The sequence below is a fragment of the Ranitomeya variabilis genome, chromosome 4 (genome assembly GCF_051348905.1).
Source record: "Ranitomeya variabilis isolate aRanVar5 chromosome 4, aRanVar5.hap1, whole genome shotgun sequence".
NCBI classification, from domain to species: domain Eukaryota; kingdom Metazoa; phylum Chordata; class Amphibia; order Anura; family Dendrobatidae; genus Ranitomeya; species Ranitomeya variabilis.
Window position 1 is genome coordinate 54633477 of NC_135235.1, and position 14341 is coordinate 54647817.

Consider the following 14341-nt stretch of genomic DNA (forward strand, 5'->3'; position numbering starts at 1 on the left):
CTAGTCAAAACAATCAAAGTATTTTTTTTTTTTTTTTAAAACCTATTACATAATAATAATAATAATAATAATAATAAACACAACAATTTACAAAAATAAATTAGAAAAAAACTAATAGCTATTAAAAGATGAATGAATAATGAATAAATAAAAGTTAACACAGCTACCAAAGCACCGTTGACCTTATTTCAACATATATTTCATCACATGTGTCCACTAGGGTCCATACAGATGGATTTTTTTGCCATCTTTGTTTACCCATCTATTAGTCGTAAGGGGCTTCTAGTAAGGGCTCACAATCATCAGTATTAATAAATCGCTCTGATGTTGATCCAGAAAATTAGGACGAGTGTCATGCGAGTACAATCCGATCTTTCTCACATGGCATCTGTGCGACATATGTAATCAGTGTGGTTTTTTTTCTCTGCAACTATTATACTACAATCATTTGTAGCACCATTTACAGTGTTCTATGCTACAGAATGGTAATGCAAAAAACGGACAGCGTACAGATGGTCCGTGTGCTGTCTGTTTTTTTTTCCCATAGACTTGCAGGCCACTCGCAGCATGTTGCGATTTTTTTCTGATCCAGATTTCAGTTGATAAAAAAAAAACTCTGATCAGGTATAAGTATAGTACATTTAAAGGGGTTGTCCGTCCTTTTTTTTATTAAATGCTGTATATATTTTGAGCTAAAAATAATTTTTGCATTTGAGTTTCATTAAAAATGTTGTATTTTGCCTCTGCCTTCTGTTTGGCCGCAAAATAAGCTGAGAGTTAAGTCAAAGAACTCATTCTACCTGTTTGGCAAGAACGTAACTGTTTTATCTCTCTTTTTTCTGGGCTCCTTTTAGCAAATTTATGACCGCAGACCACATCAAAGATAAATATGCAATTAGTCAAAGACCCTGTAAAAGCCAAATGGTGCAAATTTCTAATGAAATTCAGTTGCAAAAACGATTTTCGCTCCAAATACATGCATTTAAATAAAAAATGACTTTTTAGGCTTTTCAGCGAAACGCGTTGGTTTAGTCAGAGGACACTTTGTGGCTTGCTAGCAATGTTGGCTTTTAAAATGGACAAATAAAGTTGAAATTTTGTCATCGCTGGAGAAAACTATTATTTTCTGCATTGTGGATACGACCTAGATCAGGGCGGCTCCGTGCGGTGATTTCTACTCACACAAGGTGCATCTGGACTTAACGAACTGACTTTCCTTCCCCCTATCCCTCGTCTGCAAAAATTCTTCGTGGGGACACATCCTTAGGGTGCAGTTAGACATCTGTGAATATCGATCCGATCCTGCCCCTATATATGCCGCTGCCCCTCCTGGGAATGCCACCACCCCTCTCAGTAACATCCCGATCCCCCTGAGAACACCCACGTTGGGTGAGGTTTATATAAACCACTCCTTTTATATCCAGGAGTCCAGTTCCCAGCTTTGGCACTAGGCCCTTTTCACTTCTTATTTTCTTAATTCCGGGATTTGTTTGCTCTATTATTATGAGCACAAAAAACGGAAACTAACATCAATGCCGAATCTATTACAGGATAGGCACCAACGTCACCCAACGTACCCCATTGGCTAGAATAGGGTCCATCAAGTTGTCACTATTTTGGCCAATATTCTGGTGTAAACAGAGCCTGAAGTATAAGAACTGTGCAGTGAAGAGATTTATGTAGCACAGGTTGCTGCATATCAGGTTTTGACGCTTGTATTGCTTATATCACATTGAGTTATATTTTGTAAAAAAAAAAAAATAACAATCATTAAGGAAAACAATTGCACTAAAATTAAAGTAATATATTAAGACTAATGTTATTGCACCCAGTAGCAGGTAACGTGAGGTGCTGACGTACGGCATTCTTCAGCTTTTGGTTACTGATTTTTCCAACGAGAGGAGGCCGATTCGCAAAGAGCAAAAATACAGAACGTTTCTCAGTTTCATAGGAGAGAGACAGAATATTAGATCTTAGCCAGCAAAAAATCTCTGGAATGATTAGTGAGCCTCGGGATTTAGGATGAGGAACTATCAAACTCCACGGAACTATTTCTGTACCATTCAAAGTGACAAATGGAGAAGATTCGGAAGCTACTACATACTTGCCTTGCCTAGCGCTCTACCATTCATGTTAAGCAGATATATAGTATATAAAGGTGTATACAATAAAACATTATTTTTAGTATTTTTTACACTTTTTTCTTTTCTGTAGTCATTTCTTATTTTAGGTAAAATAACTTGCTTTTGGGTTCGTGCAGACGACCATATTATGTGTCTGTGTGCGACCCAACAAAACATCGGGTCACACTCGGACAAATGTCATTCTATGGGGCCGTGCACATGTCCGATTTTGATCACTGCATGTCCCAGTTTGATCCAATGTTCGGATCAAACTCAGACATGCAAATCAATGAGTGCGTGGGAAACATTAGACTGCACTCGAATGACATCTGAGTGCAGTCTGATTTTTGCAGCACCACACGATGGAGAAGATGGAGACATCTTTTGTCTTGATCTTCTCCTTATCCAAGAAAATCGGATCACACCACAATCAATGCAATGGAATCAATGGAATCTTGAGGGCCTAATTGCCGATTAAAGGTGTTTTGACACAAATGCCATCAGTAGCACCAACTACACCTGTAAATGTATTTAAAGTCATCCTCGTTACAGTTGACAATGAAGGAGTTTCAAACAATAACTAATGTTAAGATGGAAGAGTTAGCAAAAACTGTCAATCACTGCATAGTTTCCTGCCTACCTTCTTGGGCATATGAGTCCTGTCTGCACTGTCCATGCTATAATTAAAGGAGTAATCCCATCTCCAAGATCCTATCCAAATATGTAGCAGGTGTAATAATAATAATATTATTATCAAATACCTCCAATTAGATATGTAGTATAGTTCTTCTGATAAGCTATATCACACCCCATGTGCAGCACAAAGCAGTAGCTTAGGTATAAAACCGTGGTTGCAACCATACAGTGACAGTTAGTTATTTATTCATACTCATAACCATGGATACCTAAGCTATGTAGTAAATCAGAAGAACTGTACTACATTTCTAATGGGATGTATTTACTAATATTATTATTTTACCTACCTCATATTGGGATAGGATCTTGGAGAAGGGAATACCAATTTAAAGCTATCTTAAAGGGATTCTGTCATCAGGCTTTTGCTACCCAACCTGAACGCAGCCAGATGTAGGGGGCAGAGATCATGTTTCCTGGGATGTGTCACTTATTGAACGACTTGCTGCAGTTTTGATAAAATCACTGTTTTCTCTGCTGCAGATCTAGCAGTTCTCTGAATGCTGAGCTCTGTATAACCCCGTCCTCATCACTGAGTGGCAGCTTTCTGTGTACAACGTGCATAGGCAGAAAGCTGCCAGTCGGTGGTGGGGCCTATGAATATGGAGGACTACATGGCAGCAGGTTTACTAGTCCTCTGGTGAAAATCGTCTACTGATAAAACAATAATTTTATCAAAACTGCAGCAAGTAGCCCCATAAATGTCACATCGCTGGAATCTGGGTCTCTGTCTTTATATTATGCTACTCTCAGATTAGGTAGGAAAAACCTGGTGACAGATTCTCTTTAATGACAACCTACTTGACAAGTGTTTTTGCTTTTGTGTGTTCCTCCGCAGCACTAACGTCTGTATTTTTCTCTCCATTTACAGCTGCTGGATGGCTTGGGAGCCAAGTCTTGGTGCATTCTACGGCCCCGTCGCCTTCATTGTCCTCGTCACCTGCGTTTACTTTCTCTGCACCTATGTACAGCTAAAGCGTCATCCCGAGCGCAAGTACGAATTAAAGGAAAGGACGGAGGAGCAGCAGAGGTTGGCAGGCGGAGAAATGGGTCACAGTCATATCACTGAAGCTGGGCCGGTTGCCCAGGCCACCTGCTCCATGATTTCATCCTCCCTGTTGGAAAATGAGCATTCCTTCAAGGCCCAGCTACGAGCGGCCGCCTTCACCCTCTTTCTCTTCACAGCGACCTGGACCTTCGGGGCTCTCGCTGTATCTCAAGGGCATTTCTTGGATATGATCTTCAGCTGCCTGTACGGAGCGTTTTGTGTAACTTTAGGCCTGTTCACGTTAATCCATCACTGTGCAAAGCGAGACGACGTTTGGCACTGCTGGTGGTCCTGTTGTCCTTCGAAAAGGAATGCCTACGCAGTGCCAGCGAGCGCTCGCCAAAAAGTGAACATAAACGGAGATGCCCAGGGTCACGCCACCTGCATTCAGGATTCGCCCTGTCCGAATAAGTCGCCCATGTACAATCACCCATCTGCGGGTCACTGCAAACTCACTAATTTACAAGCTGTGCAGAACCATGTGACCTGCCTATCGCCCGTCACGCCGTGCTGCGCAAAGATTCACTGTGAACAACTTATGGAAGACGAAGCTCATATCCATGTGCACAACGAAGGCGCCTTTAGACCAAACATGCACGTTCACAGGTGTCTAAAAAGCAGAACTAAGCCACGCTACTTCAGCCGGCATAGGTCTGCCGCCGAGCGAGAGTATGCCTATCACATTCCTTCTAGCATTGATGGAAGTATCCATAGCTCGCACACAGACAGTCCACACAGTACACATGAGGACCATACAGGCCACAGACGGGGCTGTTGTGCCGCAAGCGACCCTTACCCTACCGTCAACCAACCCGAGAGCAGCGATGCAAGTACTGCAATATTTAGTTGTGGCAAAATGCCGGACTCTGACACTGTGCACCATACTCACTTTGAGATGCAACCAAGGAGACAATCATATCCATTTAACACAACAAATCCTAACGGGTTACTCAAGGGTAGCATGCATGAAGCCATGATCTATAGTTCCGATAATGCAGGAAACGTAAAAACGGGGCCATGGAGAAATGAAACTACTGTGTAGTTCTGGGCCTAGCTCATGCGTCTTTCCTGCGCTGGTAAAAAATGAAAAAAAAAAGAAAAAAAAAAAATGAAATGTACGCCATGTTTTTAAATTCACTTGTTAAGTGTCTGTACAGCACACCAGTACATGTACAATGCTTGGTTCTGTTTTGTTATACAAAGAAACCGATTGTAATGTGGCAATTGTGAAAATAACATGTTCAAGAGGAATATCAAGAAGCGTCCTGCAAAGAACCACAAACACAAAGGTGCAAAGTAGATCGAAGAGGCAATATCCTTTTCTTTTTGTGTTAATTCCTGGCACAATTCTCTGTGTTACACTTGCTAATGTTACCATGACAATAAATTATTGCAATCATTTTTCTCATATGTTCTACACATTGTGATATTAAACCAAATAGAAGTTTCTACCGAATCTCATGTCAGACAGATATCATTTGTTTCCATGTTGTCCATAGAGCTACACATGACCATACACCTTTAAATACTTTCTCCGAGAAGGAAACTTATTAGGTCCTGCACTCTGTTATCTAATAGAAGCTATATGCAAATGTACCTTAGTACTATACACAGTGGATGTAACTATTTAATTTCCAAACATAATTATTTTTAAAGTTTCCAAGCAAGAAATAATGTTCCAAAATGTACTTATGTTAGTAAGTTGTACAATTGAAAGATACAACGGTCTTCAGTCACTGGTAGAATAGCGTTTACAGTGTTAGAGTGTCCAGATCCTGGCAGCTTAATTTCTGGTTTGTGATGGACACAGAACAGCTTTTATAGTCATAGAATCATAGAATGTTAGAGTTGGAAAGGACCTCCTGGATCATCTGGTTCAATGCCCTGCTCAAAGCAGGATTCAATAAACCATCTCAGACAGATGTCTGTCCAGCCTCTGTTTGAAGACTTCTCTTGAAGGAGAACTCACCACCTCTTGTGGCAGCCTGTTCCACTCATTAATGACCCTCACTGTCAAAAAGTTTTTTCTAATAACTAATCTGTGTCTCTTCCCATTCAGTTTTATCCCATTGCTTCTAGTCTTTCCTTGTGCAAATGAGAATAAAGATGATCCTTCTACAATGTGACAGCCCTTGAGATATTTGTAGACAGCTATTAAGTCTCCTCGCAGTCTTCTTATTGCAAGCTAAACATTCCCAGATCCTGTAACCGTTCCTCATAGGATATGGTTTGCAACCCGGTCACCATTCTGGTCGCTCTTCTCTGAACTTGCTCCAGTTTGTTGATGTCTTTTTTAAAATGTGGTGCCCAAAACTGGACACAGTATTCCAGATGAGGTCTGACCAAAGAGGAGTAGAGGGCAATAATGACTTTTATGTTCAGTATGTGATCTATTAGTATACCCAAGTCTTTTTCACATGTGCTGTTGCTTAACCCTATTCCTCCCATTCTGTAAATGTTTTTTTTTTCATTTTTATTGCCCAGATGTAGTACTTTGCATTTTTTCCTGTTAAAAAAAGTGTTGGCATCTGTAGAACGTGCAGGTTCATTTCTGATTTGTAATGAAATAACACTTGACACCCAACTTAATGTAGGATTACAGAAGTAAAAAAAGTGCCCCACGTGTGGTCACAGTAGACGCAATTATGTGAAAAGCTCCTTCGTACATCAATGTGGTGTCCACTGCTTGTCAACATGTAGGGCACTTTTTTGGCCAACACCCACCTACCAGATATACAGGCATCTTGCACAAGCAAGGCGCCGGGCCTCTCTGACCTTTCCCAAGCCGCAGCGTGAAGACAAGAAGAGGATGTCATCGTAAGAAGATGGGAGGCCCCGGACCGGACTGTGACACCCATCAGACCAGACCGCAGCGGGAACGCCCCTGGGTGAGTATAATCTAACCTCTTTTTCTCATCTTTCAGGATACATCGGGGGCTTATCTACAGCATTCCAGAATGCTATAGATAAGCCCCTGATGCTGGTGGGCTTAGCTCATCTTCGATTTTGGGGGTGACAGGTTCCCTTTAAAATATTGATTGAAAAAATACAGTTGATGTGCCATAGTAGAATAAAGACCAGTTCCAGTCCTTCTGAAGCCCTAGAAGTCCACCTACTGAGACTTTCCTTAAAAGCGTTTTGATAGAAACTTTTGAAGGAAAAGTGCCAATTAGTAATTAAAAATCATGGTTATTCCACAAAATATTGATTTCTGGACTCTTCTGAGTTAAAACATGAGTATTGTTGTTTCTAAATGAATATGAACTTGTTTTCTTTGCATTATTTGAGGTCTGAAAGGACTGTTTGTTTTTTCATTTTAACCATTTCTCCTTTTCAGAAAAAAAATACAAAATGTATTGCTTGGAAATTCGGAGACATGTTGTCAGAAGTTTATAGACTAAAAGAACAATTTACATTTTACTCAAAAATATACCCATAAAGAGAAAAATCAGACAAACTGACCATTTTGCAGGGGCCTCTTAATTTTTGCCAGAGCTTTATATATAATGCTTCTTTTTTCAAATCAGATATATATTTACTATTTACTCTTCAACATTGAAATTCCAACTATAAGAAGGAAAAGTTATGGAATTTCAAAAATTAAAAGATTTATAGACATGTTAACGAAAATACAAATGATGGAAAAATGATAAAAAATTGTAAAAACATCTCAATTTATTCAGTATCAAGTATCAGTGCCACATGCAGAAATACCTGCACCTACACGTCTTGGCTGCTATCAATAAAGTTATTAAAGGGCATCTGTCACCGCCAAAATCATATCTTCATACAAAGACGTCCTCTTCTTGTCTTCTTGCCGCGACTCCGGTGCAGGCGTACTTTATCTCCCTGTTGAGGGCAGAGCAAAGTACTGCAGTGCGCAGGCGCTGGGCCTCTCTGACCTTTTCCGGCACCTGCGCTAGCTGCATTACATTCTATGGGGGCTGGCTGCATTACATTATATGAGGGCTGGCTGCATTACATTCTATGAGGGCTGGCTGCATTACATTCTATGGGGGGCTGTATTACATTCTATGGGGAAGGGCTGTATTACATTCTATGGGGGGGCTGTATTACATTCTATGGGGGCTACATTATATTCTATGGGGGCTGTATTATATTCTATGGGGGCTGTATTATATTCTATGGGGAATTGGGCTGTATTACATTCTATGGGGGCTGTATTACATTCTATGGGGTGCTGCATTATATTCTATGGGGCTACATTATATTTTATGCAGGCTGTATTATATTCTATGGGGAGGCTGTATTACATTCTATGGGGTGCTGTATTATATTCTATGGGGGGCTGCATTATGCTCTATGAGGGGGGCTACCATATATTATATATGCAGGGGCTGCATTGTACTATATGAGGGGGCTGCATTATATTCTCTGGGGGGTTACATTATACTCAGGGGGCTAAAATATATTCTGTGGGGTGGCTGCATTATACTGTGGGGTGGCATCATTATACTATATGTGGGCTGCATTATACTGTATCGAGGACTATGGGGAATACATTCTACTATATGAAGAACTATGGGGTGCATTATACTATGGGAAGTGAATTGTACTACATGGATGACAATGGTGGGGCATTATACTATATGGAGCACTATGAGGAGTGTATTATACCATATGGAGGACTATGGGGAGTGTATTATACTATATGGAGGACTGAGGAGTATATTATACTATATGGAGGACTGAGGAGTGTATTATACTACATATATGGAGGACTGAGGTGCACATTATAATTCATGGAGGACTATGGGGTGTATTATACTAAACAAGCAAAATGCTGCCTATTTATCGAGTAATTGGATTGTTTATGTGGGAACAGAAATCCTTGTTCTCAGCAGCACATCACTGGTGTAAACTGTAGATGTTCTGCTGATAACATGATACTGTATGAGGACAGATTGCTTTAATTGTGTTTGTTCTGTCCCCATCATTCTTTCTCAGTTGGTGTAAAGAGGCCGGAAACAAGCGAGCGACTTCACTATTGTCGATCACACTCATTTAGCTGCCTGAGATTAGCGCATGTAAATACAGCAGAAATGCTTCGCAGGGAGACCAGGCAAGGATGATGACAGTTGTAGTTAGCACCCAGTGCCTGGGAATAGCGCTAACTCTGCTGCTTTTCCCAGCCGCCAGAGCATTTAATTCTGGTATGTGTAATGATTTTTAGGGTTGATGTCAACTGCATAATGTCAGCTGCTATCAATCCTTGGTGTAAGTAATGGAGAGGTGTCTATCAGACACCCCCACTACTACAGCAGACCTGGCGAGACCCAGCGACTCTGAAGAGCGGTGACGGTAGTAACAATACTGCTCTTCACAGTCGCCGAGCTCAGCGCAAGACCTGGAATATCTGAAGAGCGGTGACGTTACTTATGTCACCGCTCTTCAGTCACCAGGTCTCGTGCTGCGCAACAGAACCAAAAGTGGCCGTAGGCAACATTTATGGAGCATCAGAATGAGGTTCCACAGCCTTTGGTCGTCTCATCCCTTCATTATCTACGAGATCCATTTAAAACAAAATCACACTGGCGCAGTCCTATTCCACTGTAGTGTATAAGCCGCTGGCACCCTGGCAGATGGGATCTGCAAATGTGCCCAAGAAAATGTCTCAAGGATAATGTAAAAGGGGCTGTCGCACTAATACCAGTGTGCCGATGCACAAACTTAGTGACTATGTGCCTGTAGTCACTACACGTTCCAAAGTTAATAGAGCGTCACTTACTTGCTTGTGTCTGAAGTCTCTGGCAATGCAGTTAGCCGAACTGAGTCCACAGTTGGGGAGCGTCCTCCCTTTGCACAGAAATGGCTCCTGAATCCCCATCTGCAAGAAACGGCGGTCAGCCTTGGCCGAAGGCGCCGCCGTGTAGTAGCATGGTGAGTGGGGGGCGTGGTTAGCGGTGACGTCACCTGCCCGTGGAAGACGGACATGTACAAGGGCCAATCCCGACGTGTTTCAAGGGAACCATCCCTCTTTCTCAAGGTTGTTGCAAGGTTGCAATTTGCAGTGAGAAATAAATATTTGATCCCTCTGGCAAACAAGACTTAATACTCGGTGGCAAAACCCTTGCTGGCAAACACAGCAGTCAGATGTTTTTGCAGTTGATGATGAGGTTTGCACACATGTCAGGAGGAATTTTGGTCCACTCCTCTTTGCAGATCATCTCTTACTCATTAAGATTTTGAGGCTGTCGCTTGGCAACTCCCTCCATAAGTTTTCTATGGGATTAAAGTGTGCAGACTGGCTCGGCCACTCCATGACCTTAATGTGCTTCTTTTTGAGCCACTCATTTTTTGCCTTTAGCTGTATGTTTTGGGTCATTATCTTGCTGGAAGACCCAGCCACGACCCACACAAAGTGGTACTACATAGAAATTGTGCACCTATCAAGACTGTGAGGTTACTAGGGAAAGGAAGGAAAGTGGACCCACTGGACCGTGATGACGATCCCCTCACGGGCGAGCTGACCAGGTGGACCGCCCCCTATACAGGGAGAGTTAGGGGCAGGCCCACGAGGGACTACCACCACGGAAGCTGGGGAAGCACTATAGAACAGCAAAGGGTTAGAAGAGGAACCAGACCGACGGGGGAGGGTAAAACACAAGACTATGGTGACACAGGACTGATGGTACCGGGAGAGCAGGAGGACTGGCAACACTGGGACGGCAGGAGGACTGGCAACACAGGAACGGCAGGAGGACCGGTAACACAGGGACGGCAGGAGGACCGGTAACACAGGGACGGCAGGAGGACTGGCAACACAGGGACGGTAGGAGGACCGGTAACACAGGAACGACAGGAGGACCGGCAACACAGGGACGGCAGGAGGACCGGTAACACAGAGACGGCAGGTGGGCCGGCAACACAGGGATGGCAGGAGGACCGGTAACACAGGAACGACAGGAGGACCGGCAGCACAGGGACGGCAGGAGGGCCGGTAACACAGAGATGGCAGGACGGCCGGAGAACTGCGCTGAGAAGGGGCCAAGAACACGAGCATAGCACAAGTGATCTACAGGCACAGAGAGGCGGACGGAAGCTGCTTACATACCAAGACATTGAGGCACTTCCGGGTGACGGTCCTCCAGGAAGAGAGAGACGAGAGAAGGAGTGCCGTCAGGAAGGTTAGAGGTGCGCGCGCAGTGCTGAATCTGGCATGCGCGCGCACCCGACGAGCAACAGAAGCAGGGAGGGAGCACAGCGAAGAGGACGCCGCAGGAGAGGAGGTGTGCCGAGACGCCGAAGACAGGTGAGTAAGAGGCGGCAGCGGCGTAACAGTACACCCGTCCTTACACCTCCCCTTACCCCTAAGGCTGGAAAGAAATCTAGCTAAGATACGAGGAGCCTGAATGTTCTTCCAAGGCTCCCGGGATCTCTCCTCAGGCCCAAAACCCTTCCAGTCCACCAAAAACAAAGTTTTACCCCTACGCTTTTTCATGGCTAAAATGTCCTTAATCTCAAAGTTATTATCCGCAGAAACAGGGGAAGAAGAAGATAAGGTTGAGGCATGAAACTGATTAAAGATTACGGGTTTAAGAAGAGAAACATGAAACGAATTGGGAATGCGAAGAGAGGCCGGAAGCTTCAACTTGTAAGAAACATTGTTAATACATGCCAAGACCTCGAAAGGACCAATAAAGCGAGGACCAAGTTTGTGCGAAGGGATTTTAAGGCGAATAAATTTAGACGAAAGCCAAACCTTATCCCCCTGATGAAATATAGGGGAGTCAAGACGCCTCTTATCCGCATGTCTCTTCATCCTAAGTTGAGCTGTCTCTAGGGCAGACTTGGTCTCCTGCCAGATCCTGGAGAATTCCCTAGACAGAAGCTCCGACGCTGGCACAGATGATAGAAAGTATTGGCCACGGCACTCAGGGATTCTTGGGAGGTGCTCAAGTAGGGGATCCAACCCGTAGTAGCAAATATAATAATTCTTGGCACTCAGGAGAAATTTGTAGAATGATTCAAAAAGTAGATTTTTATTCTAGTGCATCCAGCTCAACATATAAACGTTTTCGGTCTCGACAACTGAGACCTTCATCAGATATGGTTGTCAAATGCTGTAATGTATATACAAAAGAGATGAGAGAAATATTTTTTAAAATAAAGAAAATACTGTTTGCACAATTATACAAAAACAAAATGATGAATAATATGATCCATATTATACTAAACAAAATGACGGCCTGCATACAAATATCGATAGTAGCATGCAGCGCAGAAGGCAGAAAAAGGTGGATCCGGCCTGAATCAGCGTGCGTTGTGAGTCCTGTTCAACAGAGTGCTGGAGAGTGTACACATGTTAAGGATATACTAGGTAGGAGAGAAAATAAACATGGGTAACATGGAACAGGTAGCATAAGTAGACATCGGGATGTGATCTGGTGATGGATATGATAAGATATAAAGCACACACTGTCCTAGGTAAAGGATACGGGAAGTGGACCAACCTCCACTAGTAGGTGTAGGGCTACGCACAGTGAGCTATCTGTAAACATGAAAGAAATTATACGCATCAGAGTGTACATGGTAGACAAGACAAGAAGGACAAACCATGAGGATGGCACAGTGACGGAACACGAGATAACCTGTGGAATGCATGCCATAATGACTAACGGGGTGACCACCCTAAAACCAGATTGCTGCTGAGTGATAAACGGGCACCCATGGTCCAGGGAAGTTTACCTGGAGGACACTGGTAGTGTGTATGAGTCACACACTGTGTGTGTAGCCGAGGAGCGGGAGAGCAATGCGTCTGTGAATGCAAAGATATGGGACCGTGTGAGGCTCACACGGTCCCATATCTTTGCATTCACAGACGCATTGCTCTCCCGCTCCTCGGCTACACACACAGTGTGTGACTCATACACACTACCAGTGTCCTCCAGGTAAACTTCCCTGGACCATGGGTGCCCGTTTATCACTCAGCAGCAATCTGGTTTTAGGGTGGTCACCCCGTTAGTCATTATGGCATGCATTCCACAGGTTATCTCGTGTTCCGTCACTGTGCCATCCTCATGGTTTGTCCTTCTTGTCTTGTCTACCATGTACACTCTGATGCGTATAATTTCTTTCATGTTTACAGATAGCTCACTGTGCGTAGCCCTACACCTACTAGTGGAGGTTGGTCCACTTCCCGTATCCTTTACCTAGGACAGTGTGTGCTTTATATCTTATCATATCCATCACCAGATCACATCCCGATGTCTACTTATGCTACCTGTTCCATGTTACCCATGTTTATTTTCTCTCCTACCTAGTATATCCTTAACATGTGTACACTCTCCAGCACTCTGTTGAACAGGACTCACAACGCACGCTGATTCAGGCCGGATCCACCTTTTTCTGCCTTCTGCGCTGCATGCTACTATCGATATTTGTATGCAGGCCGTCATTTTGTTTAGTATAATATGGATCATATTATTCATCATTTTGTTTTTGTATAATTGTGCAAACAGTATTTTCTTTATTTTAAAAAATATTTCTCTCATCTCTTTTGTATATACATTACAGCATTTGACAACCATATCTGATGAAGGTCTCAGTTGTCGAGACCGAAAACGTTTATATGTTGAGCTGGATGCACTAGAATAAAAATCTACTTTTTGAATCATTCTACAAATTTCTCCTGAGTGCCAAGAATTATTATATTTGCTGGCACAGATGAGACAGGAGGGACCGGTAGAGGAAGTCCAGGGTTTAGTCCATAAACGACAAAAAATGGAGACTTGGCAGAGGCTTCACTGGTGTGATTATTATAAGAAAACTCTGCCCATGGCAGTAAGTCGGACCAATCACTATGATGAGCATTGGTGAAGTGCCAGAGATAAGTTACCAAAGTTTGGTTAGTACGCTCCACTTGGCCATTGGACTGAGGATGATAGGCTGAAGAATAGTCGAGCGAGATGTTCATCGACTTACAGAGAGACCTCCAGAACCGAGCGGTGAATTGGACACCACGGTCAGAAACGATATGCTGAGGTAGACCATGAAGGCGAAAAATATGTTGAACAAAAATCTTCGCCAACACAGGAGCTGATGGCAAACCTGAGAGAGGAATGAAATGAGCCATTTTCGAGAAACGGTCCACTACCACGAGGATGACGGTGCAACCAGAGGAACGAGGCAAATCAGTAATAAAATCTACTGCAATATGTTGCCATGGAGCAGAAGGCACAGGAAGAGGATGCAGAAGACCAGAAGGCAACTGTCTAGGAACCTTGTTCTTGGCACAAGATGGACAAGACTCGACAAAAGCTCGGACATCCTTCAAAAGAGTTGACCACCAATAGTAGCGGGATATGAGGTTGTAGGTTTTCTTGAAACCAACATGACCTGCCAGTTTGGAGGCATGGCCCCAAAGTAAAACACGTCTCTTGTCTTTCTCAGAAACAAAAGTCTTACCCGGAGGTACAGAGGTCAGGGAGATTGGAGCTACCGTGATGACCTTGGT

General features: G+C 43.3%; 1 protein-coding gene and 2 long non-coding RNA genes across 6 annotated transcripts in view; 2 read left to right on the forward strand and 1 right to left on the reverse strand.

The window, feature by feature from the left end:
• ADGRA1 (adhesion G protein-coupled receptor A1) overlaps nucleotides 1-5313 on the forward strand; it is an 847935-nt gene extending 842622 nt beyond the window's left edge. For both annotated transcript variants that reach the window (XM_077258539.1, XM_077258540.1), the window contains one exon: nucleotides 3688-5313. In XM_077258539.1, the coding sequence (XP_077114654.1) occupies nucleotides 3688-4906 (1219 nt within the window). In that variant the 3' untranslated portion in view covers nucleotides 4907-5313. The remainder of the gene's footprint in view (nucleotides 1-3687) is intronic.
• Nucleotides 5314-11746: 6433 nt separating this feature from the next.
• On the reverse strand, nucleotides 11747-12664 carry LOC143768379 (uncharacterized). 2 transcript variants are annotated; one of them, XR_013213834.1, is made up of 4 exons: nucleotides 12574-12664; nucleotides 12324-12376; nucleotides 12083-12172; nucleotides 11747-11948 (listed from the first exon to the last, which is right to left on the reverse strand). It is a non-coding gene; the product is annotated as an uncharacterized LOC143768379 (long non-coding RNA). The 2 variants fall into 2 exon arrangements; XR_013213833.1 differs by having other exon boundaries at nucleotides 12324-12664.
• Nucleotides 12665-12685: 21 nt separating this feature from the next.
• Nucleotides 12686-13538, forward strand: LOC143768380 (uncharacterized). Of its 2 annotated transcripts, XR_013213836.1 has the most exons (4): nucleotides 12686-12776; nucleotides 12974-13026; nucleotides 13178-13267; nucleotides 13402-13538. It is a non-coding gene; the product is annotated as an uncharacterized LOC143768380 (long non-coding RNA). The 2 variants fall into 2 exon arrangements; XR_013213835.1 differs by having other exon boundaries at nucleotides 12686-13026.
• The last annotated feature ends 803 nt before the right edge of the window (nucleotides 13539-14341 follow it).